Here is a 21,790-nt window from a genome sequence, read left to right as displayed (position 1 = left end):
ACCGGAAGATAGTGGCTAAGATCCACCGAAGTAATTCAGTACCAAATTGTCACGCCACTGCCATGCGGACCGTCTTGCGAATTGTGTTGCTTTGACTTAATACTGTCTAGGTCCCATCTTTATCGTCAAGTTTCTACCCCCATATCGGTGATGATATAGCGAGGTCATGTCCCACACAACGATGGTCTTTCTCGCTAAGCCGCTAGCTTCTACCCTCTTGACGCAGCATCAGCAAGAACATCCGCCGCAATCTTCTCGCCAAGTGCATAGACAGTCGCCTGAGGATGACCAGGCGGCAAGAAAGGGAAAGCCGATGCATCCACCACACGCAACGCATTCACACCAATAACCCTCGCCTTTGAATCCACCACAGCCATCGGGTTATCGACCTTGCCCATCGCACAAGTGCAAGAAGCATGCCATACCGTTGCAACATATTGCCTTACAAACTCTTCGATATCAGCATCAGAGGTGATGTTCCTGCCAGGCAGGAGCTCCTCGCTGATAAGCACTGGTTGGATCGCGCTAGCGCCGAAGAAATCTCTTCCGCGCTTGACGGCTTGGATGGCTACTTCGACGTCGCTGGAGTTACTAAGCCAGCCTGGATTGACGAGAGGAGCATCGTTGGTATCGTTCGAAGTGATGGAGATGCTGCCGCGCGAAAGAGGCGTGATGAGTGCGATCGAAACAGAAGCATATTGTTTGGAGTCTGAGACCTGAACTCCCTTCATATTCGGAGGGAAGCTAGTCAAGAGGAATTCGAGGTTTGGCCAATCTGCAGGGAAGGCCGAGAGTGCTTGTTGCGTTTTGTTGCTCAGTTGGGCAAAATTTTGCTCTGGTAGTTTCTCCCAGCCTAGGTAGTCGCCTCCTGAGTTTGTGAGTATACCTGTTGCATTCTTGTTGTATTGCATTGCGGCTTCGTTGGCGAAGGTTGTGTTGACCAGACCTTGTTGGGTCTCCAGGTCCACTTCGTACATGATTGGGAAGAGGACATGGTCCCACATGTTTGACCCGACGCCTGGTCGATCGGCAATTATTGAGATGTTGTATTGCTGCAAAGTCGACTTGGGCCCCACTCCCGATACCATCAGAAGCTGCGGTGACTGGATTGCGCCAGCAGAGAGAATGACTTCTCGAGTTGCGTTCAGAGTGTAGGGTGTGCCAGCAGTCTCGACCACGACTCCAGTGGCGGTTTTGTTGGCATTGAACAGGATCTTCTTAGCCATAGTATGGATGAACACTTCCAGGCGCGATTTGTCATCGGCGAGCGATTGCTGAAGGTATGATGCCTCACTCGTACTGCGTGTCTGATCGTCAGGACGAAGTGTCGCGGGCACGTATTGTGATCCTATCAGCTCTCCACTACTGAAGTCAGGTATGTCCGAGATTCCAATTTGTCTCAAAGCAAGTTGGCCCCAAGAAGCGAAAGGTGTAGCCCAGTGAGCGTGAGAAACGTGGATGGGACCATCGGCACCTGAGAAAGCAGAAGCATTTGCCGAAGGAACAGTAGCGTTTGCTGCACGAAAATGTTGGTCGTTCGGTGATGTGTAGTTGATGCTTTTCTCAAAGAAGGGCAGAAAAGAGTCGAAAGCATAGGTTTGATCATCTACTGCATCTGCCCATGCGGCGTATGATTGTCTCGTGCCTCGGTGATAGGCCATGACGTTGAGAGCGGAACTGTTGTGCACATGTAAGCCTCAAGTCCAAACGAGCTGGACACTTTCTCTACGTACCTTCCTCCGAGAGTCTTCCCGCGAGCATAACCAAACGTCTGGTTCTCCAGACTAGCTTGTGGAGTGGTCTTGAAGTTCCAGTCTACTGACGGGTGACCCAGATTTTGTGAGTAATATCCCGGCACGATGGTGAGATTGCCGTTCTCGAGTTCGTAGAAACCGCCGGCCTCGACCACTGCCACGGTATATGTTCCATTCCCAGCAAGGCGAGTCGCCATCACTAAACCAGCAGTACCTCCGCCGACGACGACATCTATATCTGGTCAGATCTGCTATCACGAACCATATCGAACCAACGTACAGTCGTAGCTTGCATTTGTGCCTGCACGGCCGAAGTGTTTCGAGTATGCTGCACTACCGAAAGATGAGGCAACAGCGTGGGTAGCAGCGACGAGCGCACATAACGACAAGACCGATCGCATTGTTAGCTATGGATATGCGATCTAGATCGAATGGGAAAGCCAAACAACTTATTTGTATGCGGTCTTCTTACCTCGTTGGTGATCGTAGACGTTGCTACAGAGCCTCATAGGGGAACGAACCGCAACCTGATCGTAGATCGACTTCAATAACCTTATTTTGTACGCTACACAGTCGACGATCATGAGCAAACGTGTTGCTGCAAAGACTCGGATAGGAAGGAGCAATGCACTCCATGGTAGATCTATCCACAATGACGATGCTTGCCGTCCGGAGATCGTACCTACACGAGTCAAGCTGAAGCTAACAAATGCCGAAGATCCAACGATCTGTTGAGAACGTCATTGGGATTTGTTTATTGTGTAGTGCAGCTTGTTCTGCGACACGTGCCAGGAGTCGTTCCGTCTTCGAACAGATGCTCTGCGCATCGTGGAGTCAGACCCTCGTCGTCGTCGCTGGGTCACTGGTTCGTAGCGTGATGTGACAGACAGATCTTGATTGTGATCTTCTCCACTCATCAATCGCGCCCGACTCTACAGGCAGCATTGACCACCATGATGATTATCGCGGTGAGATGAAATGATCCGGAGTGGTTGAAGGAAATTGCCATACTTCTGACGGCTTTCGAGAAGGTGTGTAGATATGCAAACAGTAAAAGAGAAGAGCTGAGGTTGATACTCAGGTGCGCACAGACCATTGGAAATTCTTCCCCTCCAATCCTTCGATAACACCTTCCTATCTTGTTCACCGTCAGGCCTTTGGAAGAGATGACTCAAAGATACAGGTATAAAGGTCGAGATACCGACCATCCATGTAGACCGTCGTGACATAACAATATTCTCACCACCACGAGTTCGTCAATTACGACTCTCATCACCGGTCAACATGATTTCGGCGAGGTTCGCACAGCTTTGATCATCTACAAATCTGATTCAGACTGGCTTCCATCAGCCGAAAGTACTCATCTCTTCTCGGATCACGCTGTTAGGTCGAACAAGTTATTCAGTACAACATGGTTCTACTTGATTCCGGTTCACTTGCTGAGCTCTCCCTACACGACCCCAAGCACTTCGGAATTCAGCACTCTCAAACTATCCATCGGCTGGTACTTCTGAAGCTCTGGAACATCACCATTGGCTCGCAAGTACTTGAACTGGGGTGCGGTCAGGGCGATTGTACAACCGCTCTCGCCGATGCTGTGGGCAATCAGGGCAAGGTAGTAGCGGTGGACCCAGCAGATCTGGGTTACGGCAACCCATACACTCTCGGCCAAGCACAAAACCACATCTCACAAGGGCCACTGGGCGGTCGTATTGAGTGGGTGCAACAACAACCTCTGGATTATCTTTCCTCTCTCGCAGCATCTTCCACTCTAGAAACCAGGGCGTTCGACGCAACAGTGCTTGCACACTCTCTATGGTATTTTCCCTCGCATCAACTGACCCTCGATACTTTTCGTGCTTTGAAGCAGCATAGCAAGCGTCTATTGCTTGCCGAGTGGTCATTGGTGGCCACATACCCTTCAGCACAGCCCCACGTTCTAGCCGCTCTCGCACAAGCAGCACTTGAATGCCACAAGCCCAAGAGCACCTCGAATGTCCGGATAGTGCTGGGACCAAAACGGCTCACAGAACTAGCTTTGGCTGCTGGTTGGAAATTGGAAACTGAGACTTGCGTGCAGCCTACCGAGGGGCTCCTAGATGGACAATGGGAAGTATCTGCTTGTCTTTCTCCTTCTTTTGAGAAGCAGATCGAGGAGTTTCTAGGTGATGGGAGAGATAGAGATGTGGTTCTTGCGTTGAGGGATGCATGTGAGGCAAGTTTAGAAGTTGTGCAGGAAGGTCGCAAGGGAGTAAAGTCAATGGATGTTTGGGTTGCAAGTTTTGTTTGATACGATCGACTTAGCGGTCTATCGAGGGGTAAATAGACCGTCCACATTGAGGACATCCTCAACATCATAGAATAACATTTCGGTGTTGAGCAGGTATCCATTTCTGACCTCTAAGGACCTATAACATGACACATACAGCCTTTTTCACGGATGATCGCGCGTGATGGATGGCAGGCAAATCTCCGCTTCTGCATATACAAGTTTCGCAGCGGATGGGTGGTGTGACCGACTTCCAAGTCAGAAACAAGCGATCTGCAAGTCTCAGACTATCCATCAGCTGTGCAAACATCACAAATGAGGTATAAGTGATATGATCACTTCCAAGCACAAGTTTGTCTGTTCAGCGATCGGACTTTCGTCTCGCTGATACAGTCATCGAATCCAGGCAACCACCGCACACCCATTATTCCCTCCAATCGAACCTCCTACAAGACCTGCACGTCCAACACACTTCACCGCCCACAATCCGGAATCGATTGGTCATCTCTCTTTTCCCACACATCCAGCAACGTGGCGGCCAGGTCTCCTGACTCTCTGCCGGAGCTCGCGGGAGACCATGTGTAGGAAATGGCGCAAAACCTCCACCTTTGTTGTGCTGAGGGAAATTTTCAGCGACACGGATATAGCTGATGTTTGTATAGGTTTGTTGGAACATTAGGGGAGTTATCCGGGCGTTGCGGATGAATCGGCATGTCGCTGTCAGGAAGAGAGCTGATGGAAAATCGAGAACTTTATAGATCTCCCATAGAAGCTCGCAGGGCAAGTTCAGAAGACGGGCTTGCGTATCTTCGACTGAGTGTTCTTGCATTGTTTTCAAGATGCGAAAAAGATGTAGTTACTTGGTTATCTGCTGATGCGATGGTTTTGTGACTGGCGGGGTCAATGGTCATATAGCGGCACGTACAGCTGCACATAAGCGCCCACTGGAGAATTCTGTGGACCGATCAGAAAGTTTGGGATATCCATTGAGCTATTGAGCATAGTGTCTAATTATGGTAACTTGTTCTACAAGCTCTGTGCCTAGCATCTTCTGACATCCACTCTGGCATAAAATGATTTCGTCAATAGCCACTTACTGTCTCCGTACCTTCTGATCTCTGCTTCCTCTAGAGCAGCTCAAGCACCCGACTCGCGAACAATCACAACGTCACGCGCATGATCCTCTGCCATTAAGCCTCGCTCACGAAGTTCCATAAAAGAGACCTCTCTGAGTCTTTCGATACGCTCCCAAGCCCTGCGAACAAAGCGCCAACGAGTCGAGCTGTCGGAGATCGTCAGTCGAACTGGTTGTCCGAAAGATACTTCGATTCTGACTCTTTGCTTGTCCTCATGGGTACCCATCCAGTATTTAAGCCCCTCTTGTAGTTCACCAGAAGGCAACTTTTTCCAGTCATCCGCTCCTAGCCACCGATACTGACAAACCGATGTGCTCAGGGCGGAAACACGATTTTGCCATCGTGGACAAGGTGTGTTCTGACATTTGACAAGTCGTGTTTCACCGAGCAGACACGTGTTTGTCAAGCAGGAAAAAGTTGCAGATCGTTCTGTGTCCATAAGGACCCACGTCAAGGCTCGAGCATCCTTCAGCGAAACGTGTATACAAGCGTCTGAGTTACCATATTGAGGGCAAGCAAGAACGAGCTTGCCATCACCGTTAATTCCAGTCCAGCGAATCTTTTGGAGGATATAGTCAAGGAAGATATTCAAGCCACGTTGCAAGTGATGCTTCAGCTTCTTGGCCCAGTCTCGAAATGTTGGCTTTCTGAGTGCTTCAAGAAGTCCTCCACGTTGCATTGATGGTCGCGTTTAACAACTGTCCTCCTTGCAGCCCACTCTGCACTTCCCGCAGATTCTACCCAGCAGGCCATGTGCCAAGCTCCTTGATCTCACTCGTGGTGGTCGATCTTGAGACAGTGTTGTATCTTTCTGATATGACGGGACAGCTTTCATTTATGAAAGAGGACGTTCCGATGGTAATAAAGCGATCCTGACTGATGAATAAGCGCTCTGCGGGTTCGTCAATGGATCCGGCCTTCCAGTGCATTTTCCATGAAGTTTCTGGTTGATAGATGACGCCACCTCGAATCGAGATCCCAATCAGTGACAGATATCGTGATTCATTTCCCGAATTATACAGCGACGAAGCTGGTGATTCAGATCCCGAATCCTGCGATATGTATGTGCCAGGGCCCCAGAGGCTCAAGAGATCTTCTGGCGTGATAAGAAAGTCGTGTCTCGCATGAGGCTCTAGAGCTCGCACTGTGAAGGCCATGACTTCCGAGTCGATCATATCTCCAGCACAAGTCAGGTTCACTAGCTGAAAGCAGGTTTGACCACCGGGTGATCCCGCGGTCCCGTTGAGCCTGACTTGCGATAGAGAGTGCTCCAAGAAAAAAGGACTCATCTCTCCAATATGCGCTTGCCCGAAGGACAAGGCTGCAACACAAAGCGCCTGTACAGCTAGAGCACATCTGGCAGTGGTCTGGCGCGGATTACCTTGGAAGCGTTCTTTTGGGATGAACAAATGATCCAAGACATCATTACTTGCTAGCCAGAGTCTCTTGACGCAATCTATAGTAGAGGTCCCATTCGCAACATATATGCTCGTACCTGGAGTAACCGACTCAAGTACACAGCGCTCCAGACTTGCGACGTAGTCGACAGGGAACCGAATAGCTTGAACTTGGTCCTGGTCGTTGATGCTGAGAATGACAAAATAGTCGCTCACCACTTCCTTTGACTGCAGCCATTGGAGGAGTTTGACCAGGCGGACCAGAACATGATGACACTGGCCAAGAACGTCATGGACCCATTACCTATCTGTTTGCGCAGGCGACCCGTAACAAATTGACGCAACATGGTCGAAAGAATGAATTTTTACATCGTCGTTCCATAGCGTGCGACCATGGGGTGTAGGTATAACTCCACCAAGACCGCAGAGCTCAGATATCTTTCGTTTGACCTCAGCTACGGTAGGCTTGCCAGAATTGTGAGGCCGGGCAGGTTGAACGTAGTCTGATCGATAAGGCGTGGCATCTTCCTCATGCTCAGCTGGCGAAGTCAACTCGTAACAGATCCAGGGACTTTGTTCTGCATCTTCAAAAATGAGGTCGACGACCTCCCTCGAGGTCAGGCCAATCGCGAACAGGTCCTTGAGCCAATCAAAAGCATTTCCGGGTCGAGTCAAAGCATCAGCATGTGTGTCCAGCAATCTGATACAAGTCTTTCCGTCCTTTGCTTCGATACCGGCTGCCAAAGCTACCTGAGGGTCCTGCGCAATGCCGGCATTTGGAAGAGGGGAGGCAAGAGACGACTCTTGGTGCGGAACCTGCGATGGCTGTTCTGAAGGCGAAGGTGACGCCATGGTGTATGGCTCGGAGATGGAGGAGGAAGCTGAAGGATTTATAAGTCGCAAATCTTGAGTTAAATGCTTCAAGATAGCGACAAATGTCCTTCCGGGATCCGTAAGTCTAAGGCAGTGTCGACATGCATCGTTGCTGGGACAGCAAACTACAGCTAGTATTTGCTAAGTCTATCGAATGAATGGTGGTATTGTCGGTATTGTCTTGGGTGCATGACAACCCTTAAGTACAATAGTTCGATTTGCAATGGGGCTGACGCACGAAGCAATTGCTTCGGGGCTTGTTGTGCTGTTCACGAAGATTTCAAGCTGTCAACGAGTCGGCGAGCCCCATAACATGGCACTCGCAATCATCGAGGCATGAAAGCCAACGTCGTCGGGAAAGCAAGAAGATCAGATGTGCAAACATGGAAGAGAGGTGCGAGAAGGCGGTGGAAAGCCTCGGTGCAGGCCAGAACCGGCGGAAGTGGTGTTTGCAACGACCCGCGTTGTCAACATCGAATTCATGGCGACATCACCGTGTCACATATGCCAAGGACTACATCTTTGCTCGCAACGCATCTCGTGTTCTTTCTGCACACAAGACGCATGTACGACCACATCAAAGGGTTATTTCTTGATCCAGATATGGACCATAGCTGATCTGCAATATTGTTCGCAGCATGGCGGTCACCTGGACAGTCTTGGTATCTTGGCCCAACAGCTCCGTTGCTATTTTGCGACCGAAGAACGATATGTGAAGCAGATCGGTGTTTTGACTGCATGTGAGTGTTGTAACAATTCACGCCATGGCTCCGGCACAGTACGAGGTCTGATATGATACTATTCTCGCTGCATTATAATTCTCATCTGCCTGCCCAAGCGGTCGCTGCTTCTGCATTCGGTTTTTGCAAAGCGACTAGACGTCGTGTGCGGACCTGACCCAACTTCACAATGCGTATACCTAAATTTCTAGCACTCTTTGTGGGGACGAAGGCTGCATGGGCCGCTTGTCCTGGTCCTCTTGTCATCGACGATTTTTCGAAATGGTCGTCTAATCTGAACAGTCTAAATGAATGGGCCAGCCGTATATCAATCGACTTTCATGTATTTCGCTTTTCTTTGGTTATCGTCTCTGCTGCAGCTCTGTGTTCCTTCCTAGCAGAGCCTTTTGCTAAGTTATCCAGACGATGGCTCCATTTCGGCCAGCGCAGCCAATGGCAAGCTGTCTGTAGTGTCCAACGCCAATTCATACTTCTACGAGACCTTCCCATGTCAGGCTGCCTCTTGGCCCGTCAAGCGCAAATCATGGTGACAGATATGTGCTTTGCCTCGAAGTGATCTCTATAACGTAAGCCATGACAGTCAACAGTAACGAGAAAGATCTTCTGTTTGGAAAGCACAGATCTACACTCGGGAGTCAATACAAGACCAGAGTGCAAACCATGCTGAAAAGTCTGGCCAGGTAGACTGACGGGCACTCTAAGAAGGGCCTGCGTGAAGGCACGTTCTCACAGACCAAGTCACACGAATGATCAAATCAATGTCCAAGGATATCTTCTTCGGTTATTGTGTAGCTACTGTACAAAGAGGACCTGCCTCACTGTCGTCGATTCAAGGAAGAATATGTTTTCACGACGTTTAACCAAGGGGAGCACCACACAGCAGAGCTTGGCCAAGCTGTAAGAGTCGTTAGTCTGACAATCTTTGAACACAGCCTCAGATGAAAACTCACAATTGGGATTGCGCAGCAGCGAGCCTGTTGCCCCTCTTCGGCGCAAATGTTGATGAAGTCCTCTGCGCTGGTAGGGGTTGTGGGGGCTGGGAAAAAATTGATATCAGTACATGTGGTGATAGAGGACAGGCAACTCAATGCTTACGGTTTGCGCAGTTCAAGTCAGCGAGACCGAGAACATCAGTGGCACAACATTGGATGTTGCTGTATGTGCCGGTGCAGATGCCAACTTGGCGGGCTGAGACGTCGGCAGGGGCTGCTGCGACGAGGGCGCTGCCGATGAAGGCGGAGATGATGGTTGAGGCGAGCATTTTGGTGGTAGATGTGAAGTTGGAAGAGTAGTTTGGAAGGAAGATATTGTTATGATTGATAAAGATGCTGGTGTGATTAATTGAGCAGGCTCTGCACGAAAGGTACGCTTCTTTATACCCGTCTCTTTCTTATGGTCAACTTGATTTTGGTGTGAGCATTCTCAAGTCCTTGGTCGGACGATCGTCATCTCTGTGTTCAAGTCACTCTTGACCCTTGGGTGATCAGCTATAACGGGTCGTCTGCTCTTGCTGCCTCTCAAGACCTGCCGTAGGGGTCAGAAGCCTGTTAGATTGTTACATTGCAGTCGTTGCAAGGATGTGACCAATTGAGATCAGATATCGACCATCATCAGAAGAAGCCGCTGACGGTAGTCGGGCGGTGCAGTGCCAGTGAGCCGAATCATCTGACGTTTATATGGTCCCTTAATATATTTTGTGTTCTGAAGTTGGAGGTGGTCTTTGTTCTTGAACCCGTCCCATGACGATTGTTGCACACACGCGAAGCTCGTAGCATTGTTTAGCTCATGTCCAGAGGTGGGACGACTGCCCCGTCCTTTTAGTATGTTTGAGATTGAAGCTGATCGTCAGTTTTTCAGCTTCAATCGTGCTTGGATTTGTTGAAAATAGAAACTGCATCGCGGAATGAGAGAAGGTGGTTGAAAGGCAAAGGAGTGGGGAAAGCAGGAACTCGGCCGACGCTTGCGCCTTGATTGGCCATGCCGCCTTCGGTTCTCTCCGATCGTCATGAAACTTCTGTCAACAACAAGCCGCTCGAACCCTGAAAGTTGGAAATTCGGATGCAGGTTGAACGTCATCAGAAATCGCTACCATTGAGTTGTGAAAAATTCCTTCCACTCCAACTCGAACCCGCGTCCTCCTTCGCTACCTCACGAAAATCCAATGGGTACGATGCAGCGTCATCATCTGAGTCCAAGGATCATGGCACAATCCCTGCTGGAGTCCTCGCCGCGTCATCCTCCACTTCGGCACTTCACACGGCCAAGGTCCAGAGAGGTGATATGGTCTATCAGGAATTCCGGCCCGGAATGAACGTCAAGGTATCAACAAGGAAAGTCTTGTGATTCTAGCCAAGACGATGTTGCACTGGACAATGCCGAGCGGGCTGTTCTAAGATCATCCAGCTCTTGCACCTTGAATCTTAGCACATCTACAAGCATAGCTGTCTGATTCCGATTGTAAAAGTCGAGGAGCAGACTCTCGACAAGCGTTTTTTGATCGTGATCTGAAGATCCAATCCAGGCTGCGCACAGGCAAAGGCTGGCATACGAATTACCCAGCGGTGCATATCGCTCTGCTTCCAGAGTCAAGGTGAGGAGTTCGCTGCTCCGCTGTTCCGCCTCTTGGGACAGATCTCGACTTGACGTGACATCGATAGCATAGAGCACGCGATTCAGCAAGACGAGCACCGCTACATTGATGGAATGGGCACGCTGATAGAGAGCATGGGCGTATGCTGTCGAGTCCGGTCTCTGTGTATCGGACGACGCTTTAGTCTGCTCCAAACATTGTCGAGAAGCAGATGTCAAGGCTTGGAGTTTCTGATGATTCAATTCAACGTCTGCGACAAGTCCTGGCTCTTCAAAGATCATCTTGCGTCCACGGATGAGATGACCAGGAATAAGGGAAAAACAGCGCATCATTATGCATCCAGGATAGTTCTGGTTGAAGGATCTTCAATCAGACTCTCCCAGTCACATGGACTAAGTACCATGTTGGGATTGAAGATGCCCTCAAAAAGCTGGAGAAGTCAGGTATGATCCAATCGCGACGTCCTTCTTACACGACTTACCATGGAGGCGCTCAGAGATGCGATTACACCAGCTTCAAAATCATCATGCACTTCCGTAGCACGATAACCTCTAGCTTTGAGTATCCGGGCTGCACCCTCAGCATGCCCAGTCCAACGATTTTCTGATCCTATTAATGCCTGCAAAAACAGTTAATCGCTAACGTCACTGCGACGATGGCTGGCAGAACTTACTTGGCATATAAGAAGCAACTGGATGGCACACAGTATCTCGGGAGTCTGTGCCGTCACGATATCGTTGACGGCAAGCCTCAGGTGAGCAAGCGCCCGTGAATAGTCAACAAGTGCATTCGGCGATACTTGACGACGACTGATACAATGACTGGAATGTGCTGCTACGACAGCTTTGGCGGCAGCGTCCAACGCTGAACTTCTACCGAGCCTCTGAGGCACATGCTCGAGAAAGGGTCCAAAAGCCCAAGCGAGGTTGTATTTGAGGTCCACGAGGGGAGTCATCGTCTGTATAATTGAAGCGGCAAGAAGATCCGTTGTACTGGCAGGAAGAACAAGAGTGCCGATGCCGATAGGCTTCAGCACGTTATGGCTGGCTGGAGATGTGCTGCAGCCTCGATTCGTGATAAACTTGTATCTGCGCTCCCCTGACCCCTCGCAGCTGAGTCCAAGACGAAGACATCGTGAGCAGTCTGGCTTTCTTTGGTCGCACTTCCTATAATTCAGCCGTCGTGTTCCGGGTCTGAACGGCGGGCATCGCAGACCTTCTTTTTCTGTTTGCGGCAGCCCTCACAGCCGCGTCCTGACGGAACACCAGGCATCTTGACCCCACGTAAAGCTGACCGACTTTCAGGCACCTGGGTTGGACCATGATACTTGTTGGAAAGGAACAGAGAACGTAGGTCTGAAGCTGGGGCGGCGCAGGATTGCAGAGCGCCGCATATGACCTATTTCGGACTAGTCTGCCCGCTGAGGTACGACACAACTTGCAGCCACTCATCTTCGACGACGCTGCCTCTCTACGGTAATTTTATGTCATCTCGAAGTGACAGACACGAGAAGAGGATTTCCTATCTTTTGAGAAACACCAAACGTTCCTCGGACTCCCCATTCAAATGGCAAGTGCTACAGTGTGTCGCAGACCGATGATCAGCACGCCTCGCATTTGGATGAGCGCGGTTAGCAAAGTTTCCCACTTTGTCTTGATCCATTGCACTCTTTTCTCGTACTTAGGAACTCCTGCACGATGTTCTTGAACGTTTCTTGTCGACTGACTAACCACATCTGGCGCCATGTAGCGCTGCGGTGAGCATCCTGGCGATGTGGCTATGCCATGAAACAGAAACCCTCACTGACCAAACTGTCAACATGACAACATATATATACATGGTCTGCTATCGTCTTACATCGATGTTCATTTTCTAGCTTACACCGTTCGCATCTGCCACACCTCGCACTCACAGCAATTCAGATCACCATGACCGAGTCAAACAGTGTCTATCCTTACCCACCCAGCCATGCTGCACCTATCGTCCTATCTATTATCTTGGCTGCATCTTTAGTTCTACATATCTACCAAGGCTTGTAGGAAGTTGTCGCTCAACGATCGTAACCAATATACTCACACGATTCCAGCAAATATCGTCTCAGAGGACTCGCATACTTCATGATATGGGGCGGCATAGTCTTCATCACTGGCTGGATCCTCCGCACTGTCTCGAGCTACGACACATCAAACCTCAACCTCTACATCGCACAATACGTGTTCATCTACGCTGGCCCGCCAATCCTTGGAGCAGCATTATATAGCGTTCTTGGCCGTCTGCTTCGATATCTACCTATGCATGCACCTCTAAATCCCGATCGTGTCATGGTCCTCTTCATCTATCTCGGCGCTACAGTCGAAGGTCTGACGGCTGCGGGAGCAAGTCTAATAGCCACATCCAAGATTGATGCGGCACAGCGACAGTCCGGGGCCACACTGATCAGTATTGCGCTGGTCTTGCAAGCAGTGATTGAGCTTGTTTTCATCATCATGGTTGCAATAGTACATCGACGCTGCGTTATGGCAAACACTTTGCCTAGAAACATTCGCCGGCTTTGTATCATGTTGTATGGAACATCAACTTTAATCTTCATACGCTGCATTTTCCGCGCTATCGAGTCCTTCGCTACAATCTCAGCAACCTCGACTTGCAATGATATATGTCGCACGGTTCTACTGCATGAATGGTATCTTTACGTCTTCGAGGCATTGCCAATGGTGTTGTATACCTGGTGGATCAATGCGATGTACCCTGGCGCCCTGTTGCCCCGAGACCGCAATGTGTATCTGGGCCTCGATGGTTTGACTGAGAGACGCGGTCCTGGTTGGATTGATAAGAGGTCTCGATGGGAAACTTTTGCTGATCCTTTTGACATCGGTGGTTTGATGAAGGGGCGGCAAAATCATGAGAAGTTTTGGCTGGAGCCTGAGAAGTGGATGAAGGTTTAATACGTTGTATCGAATTCATGCCTGTAGTGGGTGATATTGAGATGTTGTTTTAGAACGAGGGTGTTTGTCGCTCTAAGCAGTGCCAAACATTAATGTCACATCCCAGTTTCACCTAGACAGACACATATCCCGCCTGTCTGATCTTTCTCGCGCCTGATATACTGCCTACACTGTCTGCGGCGTGGCTGTTGCAGAATCATCGGTCTCCACCTTGTCATCGTGAAGCGCAAACTTGCTATGCTCTCTGATTCTTCGTCCAAACTTCCAGAAGCCGAAAGCCACAATACAGTAAGCAGTAGCGATACCTGCCAATATGGAAGCTGCACCATTGTTTCCGACGTTCTTAAACATGGCAGTACCAAATAGAGGCAAAGCACCGCTCAACAAAGCTCGCATGATTGCCAAGGGTGCGTTCGCCGATGCCGCCCATGAGCCATATGTGTCTGTGAGATAGCCTGACAATACATAGTCGAACTCGCTGGCGGCGAAGCCAACGATGACGAGAGCCGACATCGAGACGAATGGCGAGACTGTCGCAACGGCGGACGGGATGGTCCAAGCAAAGTACCAACTTGCTACAGCAAGCAGAGGAGCTGCCAGATAAAACCCAAACAGTTTGTCTTCGGGTACTGCGGGCGCGTTCTTTTTCCTCTGCCTATTGGAGATGTTGATGTCGTAGAAACGAGGCAATAGAGAGAATATGGACCCGATGGTGAAGGTCAGGTTGATAAGACTGCTTTGTCTTGCAGCATACCCAAAGCCATCAGAATAAACCACATTGATGGCTTCTGTGAAGAGATATACTGTTGCATATACGATTGAGCATACAAGGGAGACGGAGGTGACGATGGGCTCCGTGAAAAAGAGTTGGGCAGGACGTGTCAGGCATTCAGACACAAAGGTCTTCAATGTGGGTGGGGTCTCTTCGACAAGAGGACGAAATTCGGCCTTAGGCCTGGTTAGATTGTTAGCATTTTCAAAGATGACGCAATGGGTCAGTGGTATCTTACATGTCTTTGTGTTCGTTAGTGACTTTCTTGATTGCAGTCTCCAGTAGTTTGCTTGCCCTGCTTTCCTTTAGAAACACAGCCAGTAGTGTAGTAACAGCAGTCAGTATAGCTGCAATCCAATATGTCCATTGCCTAAAATTGATCAGCAAGCAACTTTGTTGGAAGGATGAATTGAGACCAACCATCCAAGTGTGGACGTGGCGAGATATGTCCCCATGACTGGCCCTATCCCTAAGCTTGCAACAGCAGCGATGACCCATATACTCAATGTCCATATTCTTGCCCTCGCATCCCAGATGTCTTCAAGTGACCCACACGCCACTGTACTGGGCAGAGCGCTGGCGAAGCCTGAGAAAAATCGTCCCACTACGACCCCAGCAACATGATTGGGGGCTGCGACCACGATATTGGAAACAGAGAACAAGGCGCAGCCAATAATGTATGAAGGTCGACGACCAAAGCTTTCGGTAAACGGCGGAAGTACCAGACTTCCTATAGCCTGGCCCACCAAATATCTGCGGTTTCTGTGAGCTGTACGACTCGCAAGAGAGTGATGTGACATTTACAAGGTTGTGAAGCAAAATATTGCTACCGTCTCCGAGATTTCCAATCCTTCTGCAGCATAACTTGCTGAAGCGGTCTAGGACGGGCAATAGTCAGGATTCTGCAGGAGGAGACGAATGACCAGCACCTTACCCCAGTATTGCTAAAGGCTGTTCTGAGACTGAATTAGTAGGACTCAAATCAATGATATAGTGTGAGCTCACGCCAGAAATTCGAAAAGAATCACCAAGAACGAGTCGTAAAATTTCCGATTGGTGTTCCAGTCTCGGGGATGCTGTGTTCCCCCCTCTTTCCAGTAGACTAGGCCCTCCTTCATGAGAGCAAGGCCGTACTTAGAGAAGTCGGTATGAACACCGTCATCTGTGCAGCTTGAGTCGTTAATGTCCTTCTGTTTTCTGGACGCATTTGACGAGTTGTCATTGTCGCATCTCAATGTTTCTTGACTGCTGAGCATAACACCACAATTGTGTGCTGCGATGTTGATATCGGACAAAAATCTCGTTTGCTACGCAGGCAGCTTGTTCGATTATATTTACGAGGCTGATATGGAGATTTCTTTAAGGATGAATGAGAGATGATGAGAGTGAAAGATGTGTCGTTTTGGTTGAATATCCATGCGCCGCCCAAGACGATCATCTATAGCCATTCTCTCTTCATAGCTTCTTCTAAAGGAGAACACGATCTCAACTTCGAATCTGGGTGCGAGTCCTGAGCACAAATAGGTGCGTTGGCCTCATGTGGTTAAAGCATAAAAGTTGTGACGTCATTCTTGCTTCTTTGCTCAACATTTCGAAGCAGATCCCTCTCCACTGCCGTAAAGACGGTTAACAATGTGATGCGTGCATTACGGAGCAATCGAGATTGGAAGGCCCCGACTGTAAAAGCAGTATGATTCTGTTGTCTGGAAATGTCAATTGAAAGGAAGCCGGCCACTGGTCCAGGAATTCTGCTTGAACAAGACCTTGTTGTGTCCAGGAGTTGTAATTTATGAATAGATTGGAGTAACATGACTCGGGAGAGTCCTTGAAGCTTGCGCAACAGCGAAAGAGAATGTTTACGCACGTCATCTTCATACCCGAGATCCGGCAGTACTAATTGGTGGTGCGGCTCTTGCACTTCATACCGAGAGAGAATGACATCCTAACATCAGGAGATCCATCTCACTCCTTGACAATCTTCCGCCTGGTCGTAAAACTCCTGCACCCGCTCGAAGATCCAGTCCGATGTGGTATTAGTAGCAGATTGTCCTACATTGGGTCGAGAGGTTGTCAGACACTTATCCTCAGCATTCACTTGATACTGAAGGCAACTTTTGTCCGCCACGCAGATGGCCCGACATTCTTGAAGGGAGTCTGCGGGACCCCGGTCGTCCGTGCAAAAATTATCCCAATGCGTGCGTGTAGCATTCATGCGAGGGAGAGCAAAAAGCTTGAAGATGTCTCGATGGCGCAAGAAACTGGTATTGTTCTGTGGATATGCGTTAGCAACGTACGCATGTCGAGGTTGGGCTCTCGAGATGACGAACTGTATCTGACATCCATGTCTTCTCGAAATCAAACAGATCTTGAATGACCGATGGCGAGACGTGGTGATATGAGACGGTAGGCTGGCACCACAGCTTTGTATAATTGTAATTCATGTTTCCAACGTCGTCACCTTGAAATATAGGCCAAGCCCATGTCAACGATGTGCCGGCGTCTTTGAGAGCTTTTCCAAGTACACAATCGCCAGCCCAGTGACCTTCCGTAAAGTCTTCGTATTCTCTCTGATGAGCTTGATATTGAGCCACCACACTCTCGAGGGCGGGCCGAGAGACGATGAACCCCATACCTCCATGAGCGAATATCACGTCGCCAATTTGCATTTCTCCTCCAAGATAGTACGATTTCGTCCAGTCGAGATTCGATAAATAGACCAACAATGTCTGCCAGAATATGAAAGTGTCAGGCTCGACGAAAATGTACCATTTCTTGTCGGGATAGTCATGCAAAGTCCGGTTGACCATCGGAAGGAACTTGAATTTGTCCAGCTTCCTAGACACCGAGGTTAGCTGAATTCGCGACATGTACAGACTATGACCTTACCAGCCTGGATTTTCGGCCTTTCCAATACCATGATCAAGCCAGATTGACTGCCCGCTCAATTCATCCTGATGTAGTACGGACCTGCCGCCCTGCTTTAGTCGTCGCCATAGTTCGAAGTCCGGATTTGTGTCTTTCAGGTGCGAATCTACACTCTCCAGAGCGTCAATCACCTGACGGTTCTCAAAATCTTCTTCGTAGTCAGAGAAGATGATGCTATCAGGATAGCGGCGTAGTGTTGTAGCCATATGAATAGGCAGCTTGTCTTGAATCTCTGTCGAACCAGTCCTCATGACAACAACTGTGTCGTTCGCCCCAGGAAGATTCTTGTATTCGAAGCCGAGTGATGAGGGCGTGTAAGCATTGCGAAGCATTCGCTTTTCCAAGCTGGCGAACAAGGGTAGGTTAGCCCAAAAGAAAACAAGAAGCACACACACAGAAATCGCGCGAAGGTATGCCTGTGACTTTCGCCGTGAGAGCACAAGAAGGGGCTCCAGGCATCTCAACGAATGTCCCGCAGCGAGCATTTAAATTGGAGAGTAGTGTGGCGAAAGAGAGTGATCGTGTCCTGGGCTTGGAAGACACAAGTGCTGCTGTTCCTGGTCGAGATTCAGGCATTGACTTCCAATGCCCAATTCGGGCTGATAAATAATGGGACAGACATAGTGTCAGGAGGCCCAGCAATAGGCATCAACGCCAAGCGCGAGCCAACAACAGAGGCCTGCAGAGTGCCGCTGACCACCGTCACACCGAGAGCGCCTATATTCCTGGGTGCATACATATCGGAGCGTTCCTCCAATCAGAGGGCGCACGAAGCCGCCGCAAAGATTCGTGTCTACCCAAGGATCATATAGATTAATGAGGCTTCCCGCGAGCCGCATCTTCGGGTCTACTCGAGAACACGTTCAAGCATCTTGTTTTCCAATGAACGCAGGCGCTATGTTCCTTGATTGGCGCGGCAGTCGAAAGGCCAATTAAACTCCATGACTTTTGATGCACACAGAGGTGACAAGGTCACGATTCATGATGAATGTCCATGGAAGGTCGCTCCTGTCGAACATGGACCGTGCTCGAACAAGGCTGCCAAGATTATAACATCAAGACTCTGGCCTCGAAAACACCTGCGTGCTGGAGCAAATTGGAGCGACATACCTTGGACAAGGCTGTGAATGGAGCGACATACCTTGGACAAGGCTGTGAATCAGGTGGCGCGGCTGGACCGGCTGTAAATGCAGCCGCACGATATCTGCAAAGGTGAACTGAACATATCGGGATGTGACAATGCTGTTTGAAGATAAATGAACATGCATACAAGCGAGACAGCTCGATAGCCGCCCGGTAGCTCTAAGGCTTGAAGCACATACCGATGCACCGTATCATGACTGCCCGCGGGCGCAGACATAATTTAACCCGGCTCTGACTTTCAGTGGTGAGTCTCCCTTCGTACTTGATTCTTCCATTTACATATCCATCCTAGTCACGGTCTGACTGTATCTTGCAATGTCTCGCTCCGGTATTCACAGTAGTGTGATATGCACATTGCTGTTATTTGTTGCTACCATCGTCCGAGGCCAGACCACTACCTTTTCGACCCTTCCGCCTGCACCAACATACTCCGACGGAGAATTCACGAGTCCAGACACTAGTAGAAACCAGGTCATCGACAAAGGCGTCATTTGGAACGTTACCTGGGAGACAAGCTTCAACAGTGTCAACTTGTATCTCATATTTGGAGACGGATGGAACAGTCCAAAAGCGCTAACAAGTAACACGGCTCGAACCTTCTTGGTCCTCGCTTTACTGACACTTCGGCAGTCGGTACCACGGATACCTATTACATTTGGACGGTCGACGACTCTGGCAACAACACGCTGCCCTTCACATTTCGAATTGCCAATGCTCAAGGAACTGAAGATGAGCAAGCGAACGGTGGCTTTGCTACAGGCGGGTTCTGGATCCGCGATGATGCTTTAGCGAGCACGACTTCATCAAGCACGACGTCTTCGACCACGAGTACATCTAGCACACAAACATCTAGTACACAATCATCAAGCACGAGTATACCGAGCACGACTTCAACGAGTACTTCATCTACCATGACGGCCAGCCCAGCCAGCACGACTCCAATCAACCCCGCTACCAGTGATCGCTCTGCTCAGGGTACGTCGTACTCCGGACCCCCTCTATCTTCTTCTGGATCGCCTGCTCTTGAAACCAACACTTCAGCGCCGTCCCCCACCAACATATCCAGTCCTTCAGGCCTGTCCACCGGTACACTAGCTGGCATAGTAGTCGGTGCAGTAGCCTTACTTGCCATCATTATCGGCGCCTCTCTTTACTTCCGAAGACAGCGAAGACCTTTGCTATCACCGAAACACCAAGACCTGATGGAGATCCAGATGTCTCAAGATGGTCAATGGGGACATTCCAAGCCAACTTACACAGTCCATGATCCCTCGTCGTTTCATGAAAAATCAGCAGACGGGATTGTGGAATTGCCCAACTATCGATCCTCTCGTAGGCATGAGCTCGAGTGAAACCTTTCGCTTTCTTGGACATATTGATCTACCTCATTGCTTCATGATTCTGTTTCGCTTCACTCTTTCCCTAAAGATAATGTTTCTTCTATAGATATGTATGATAGCAAGCTTGACTTGCCCGAGCTTGTTCCACGAGAGTTAAGCCTGCCGTACACGCATCACATTTAAGGGCATCGTGCTCGCCCAACGTGATTCGCATTGCTGATGATTATCGTGCTTCCGTCTCGATGCCGTGGTTGGCAGACATGCCCATTGCAACCATGGTTGTCGCATGGCTGTTGCAGCCCTGCTTCCTTGTTTTTGCAGCCATGCATACATACTACAGCCATGTTTGATCCTTCCAGCCATGCTTGCTTATCACAATCAGGCATCTCAGTTGCAATGAAGATCTGCTATTGCAGCTGATTCTGCTTATTGCAGCCAGACTCGCTTCTTCTCGTCAGGCTGACTTATTATAGCCACGCTTAGTGTAATTGAACCCGCCATCTCGGGATGAGAGCATCCTCGTTGCACAACACAGTAAAGTAAACGGCGAGGAGCGGCAGGATCGGAGCCGTAGAGCCAACTGACCATATTCCTAATCAGGAACTTCATCCCTATCGTGGCGGTCCGGCGACTAGTAGCGGATGCGCCTCTGTATTGTACACCCACGTGTTCTTGATACCAGTCCTGCTGTCTTGAACGTCATACGGTGCATCCTGAGATCGTCAGCAAATCCAAAACCAGGAACTCACAAACTGCGAATGCTTGGTCTTCGAAACCCTCAGATGTAGTAGGAATGCATAATGCTCAAGAGGGCTACTCAGAAACTACCAAGCTGGGTCACGTACCTCAGGATCATTCTTGGGACAGGTCGTTCCACAAAGACCCAGCAGAATTTCGAGATGCTGAGCCCATAGAGTTGCCCAACTACCGCACGTCTCGTCGGCATGAGCTACCTTGAAATCTTGACTCTCTTTGTACGGCGTAGCTAGACCTTTGGCATACCCCTGTTTTGTACTCATGGCGTATCAGTAGTTCTCTCGATAGTTCATATTTAGCTTGTTCTAAGCTTAATACCACTGATTCGGGCCATGGTGTGATACCCCGAACACTCTAGCTGATTCTTACCATGTTCAATAGGCGTCGCCCAGCATGTGGGAGGTATGACCAGGCGGCAACGTTCGACTAAATACATGATGACCAACCTCTTTGAGAGACTCGGGCGCCAAAGGTCGACAATGGTCCGTCCGGAGGAAACAAACGAGAAGAAGAGAGGAAAAAGACAGATATCATGCATGTCAAACTCCCAAGCTCTCATCACCGTCGACAAAAGCGAGAAGCTCGCTTTCGTAGTCGTATTTCCTTCCCGACTTGATCGGGGTTCTCAAGTCTTGTTTCAGCTCCTCGGTCGTACTTGGCACTTTGACAGTAAATTTGACAGAGCGTCTAGTGTCTTTGGGATAGATATTGACAGAGACAGAATGAACGTCGTTCTTTACTCCGTCGTATAAGATGGGGACGCAGCTCACTTTTGATGGCGGGTCTCCAGAGGGAGTCATGTTGTGCGAACAACGAATTGATGGAGAATTGCGACCGGAGAAGGCAGCGACCCCTCGATCACGCCTTTTTGATCGACAAACATCGCATGCCAAGCGGCATCGTGCAACCCAATCAACGGAGCTCAAGCTTCAACAAGCAATCTGGACGTGCTTTACTGGAGCAGAACCTCTGAATGAATGATCCGCAAAGGGGAGTGACAGGCCAGGCAGGCAGGCTGATATTATGCCTGTTCCTCGTTCCCCGCGTGACTGACCATCCATCTGGATCGATTCTGCAGTTCAGAGCTTTATAAGATGGACGACGACTCCGAGCCCGTGGGCCCTGGTGTCGCTTTGTTGTCTCGCTCATC

At 49.6% G+C, this 21,790-nt stretch overlaps 10 protein-coding genes across 10 annotated transcripts; 4 read left to right on the top strand and 6 right to left on the bottom strand.

The window, feature by feature from the left end:
• Positions 1 to 209: 209 nt before the first annotated feature.
• On the bottom strand, positions 210 to 2,155 carry M436DRAFT_80096 (putative choline dehydrogenase; the record flags this gene model as incomplete). The annotated part of the gene is made up of 3 exons (XM_013574450.1): positions 210 to 1,677; positions 1,734 to 1,986; positions 2,035 to 2,155. The coding sequence occupies 3 exons, from the start codon at positions 2,153 to 2,155 to the stop codon at positions 210 to 212; spliced, it is 1,842 nt and encodes a 613-aa protein (XP_013429904.1).
• A 1,010-nt stretch (positions 2,156 to 3,165) lies between these two features.
• On the top strand, positions 3,166 to 4,044 carry M436DRAFT_71157 (uncharacterized protein; the record flags this gene model as incomplete). The annotated part of the gene is made up of 1 exon (XM_013574359.1): positions 3,166 to 4,044. The coding sequence occupies one exon, from the start codon at positions 3,166 to 3,168 to the stop codon at positions 4,042 to 4,044; it is 879 nt and encodes a 292-aa protein (XP_013429813.1).
• Positions 4,045 to 6,856: 2,812 nt separating this feature from the next.
• Positions 6,857 to 7,408, bottom strand: M436DRAFT_80094 (uncharacterized protein; the record flags this gene model as incomplete). The annotated part of the gene is made up of 1 exon (XM_013574449.1): positions 6,857 to 7,408. One exon carries the CDS (start codon positions 7,406 to 7,408, stop codon positions 6,857 to 6,859), a length of 552 nt encoding a protein of 183 aa, XP_013429903.1.
• Positions 7,409 to 7,812: 404 nt separating this feature from the next.
• Positions 7,813 to 8,699, top strand: M436DRAFT_62078 (uncharacterized protein; the record flags this gene model as incomplete). The annotated part of the gene is made up of 4 exons (XM_013574265.1): positions 7,813 to 7,995; positions 8,067 to 8,169; positions 8,361 to 8,491; positions 8,547 to 8,699. The coding sequence occupies 4 exons, from the start codon at positions 7,813 to 7,815 to the stop codon at positions 8,697 to 8,699; spliced, it is 570 nt and encodes a 189-aa protein (XP_013429719.1).
• Positions 8,700 to 9,025: 326 nt separating this feature from the next.
• Positions 9,026 to 9,430, bottom strand: M436DRAFT_80093 (uncharacterized protein; the record flags this gene model as incomplete). The annotated part of the gene is made up of 3 exons (XM_013574448.1): positions 9,026 to 9,064; positions 9,120 to 9,205; positions 9,265 to 9,430. 3 exons carry the CDS (start codon positions 9,428 to 9,430, stop codon positions 9,026 to 9,028), a joined length of 291 nt encoding a protein of 96 aa, XP_013429902.1.
• Positions 9,431 to 10,491: 1,061 nt separating this feature from the next.
• Positions 10,492 to 12,031, bottom strand: M436DRAFT_62077 (uncharacterized protein; the record flags this gene model as incomplete). The annotated part of the gene is made up of 5 exons (XM_013574264.1): positions 10,492 to 11,109; positions 11,160 to 11,189; positions 11,241 to 11,378; positions 11,433 to 11,717; positions 11,975 to 12,031. The coding sequence occupies 5 exons, from the start codon at positions 12,029 to 12,031 to the stop codon at positions 10,492 to 10,494; spliced, it is 1,128 nt and encodes a 375-aa protein (XP_013429718.1).
• Positions 12,032 to 12,687: 656 nt separating this feature from the next.
• M436DRAFT_62076 (uncharacterized protein) lies at positions 12,688 to 13,704 on the top strand (the record flags this gene model as incomplete). The annotated part of the gene is made up of 2 exons (XM_013574263.1): positions 12,688 to 12,794; positions 12,846 to 13,704. The coding sequence occupies 2 exons, from the start codon at positions 12,688 to 12,690 to the stop codon at positions 13,702 to 13,704; spliced, it is 966 nt and encodes a 321-aa protein (XP_013429717.1).
• Positions 13,705 to 13,869: 165 nt separating this feature from the next.
• M436DRAFT_40995 (putative MFS multidrug transporter) lies at positions 13,870 to 15,732 on the bottom strand (the record flags this gene model as incomplete). The annotated part of the gene is made up of 6 exons (XM_013573989.1): positions 13,870 to 14,659; positions 14,715 to 14,846; positions 14,897 to 15,229; positions 15,281 to 15,354; positions 15,411 to 15,432; positions 15,482 to 15,732. 6 exons carry the CDS (start codon positions 15,730 to 15,732, stop codon positions 13,870 to 13,872), a joined length of 1,602 nt encoding a protein of 533 aa, XP_013429443.1.
• A 692-nt stretch (positions 15,733 to 16,424) lies between these two features.
• M436DRAFT_41442 (uncharacterized protein) lies at positions 16,425 to 17,886 on the bottom strand (the record flags this gene model as incomplete). Its single annotated transcript, XM_013574071.1, has 3 exons — positions 16,425 to 16,745; positions 16,804 to 17,311; positions 17,363 to 17,886. 3 exons carry the CDS (start codon positions 17,884 to 17,886, stop codon positions 16,425 to 16,427), a joined length of 1,353 nt encoding a protein of 450 aa, XP_013429525.1.
• Positions 17,887 to 18,859: 973 nt separating this feature from the next.
• On the top strand, positions 18,860 to 19,896 carry M436DRAFT_62074 (uncharacterized protein; the record flags this gene model as incomplete). Its single annotated transcript, XM_013574262.1, has 2 exons — positions 18,860 to 19,124; positions 19,175 to 19,896. 2 exons carry the CDS (start codon positions 18,860 to 18,862, stop codon positions 19,894 to 19,896), a joined length of 987 nt encoding a protein of 328 aa, XP_013429716.1.
• Between the last annotated feature and the right edge of the window lie 1,894 nt (positions 19,897 to 21,790).

The sequence above is a fragment of the Aureobasidium namibiae genome (assembly GCF_000721765.1).
Source record: "Aureobasidium namibiae CBS 147.97 unplaced genomic scaffold scaffold_4, whole genome shotgun sequence".
NCBI classification, from domain to species: Eukaryota; Fungi; Ascomycota; class Dothideomycetes; order Dothideales; family Saccotheciaceae; genus Aureobasidium; species Aureobasidium namibiae.
The sequence above is the reverse complement of the archived record's forward strand: the minus strand, read 5'-3'. Positions and strand labels throughout refer to the sequence as shown.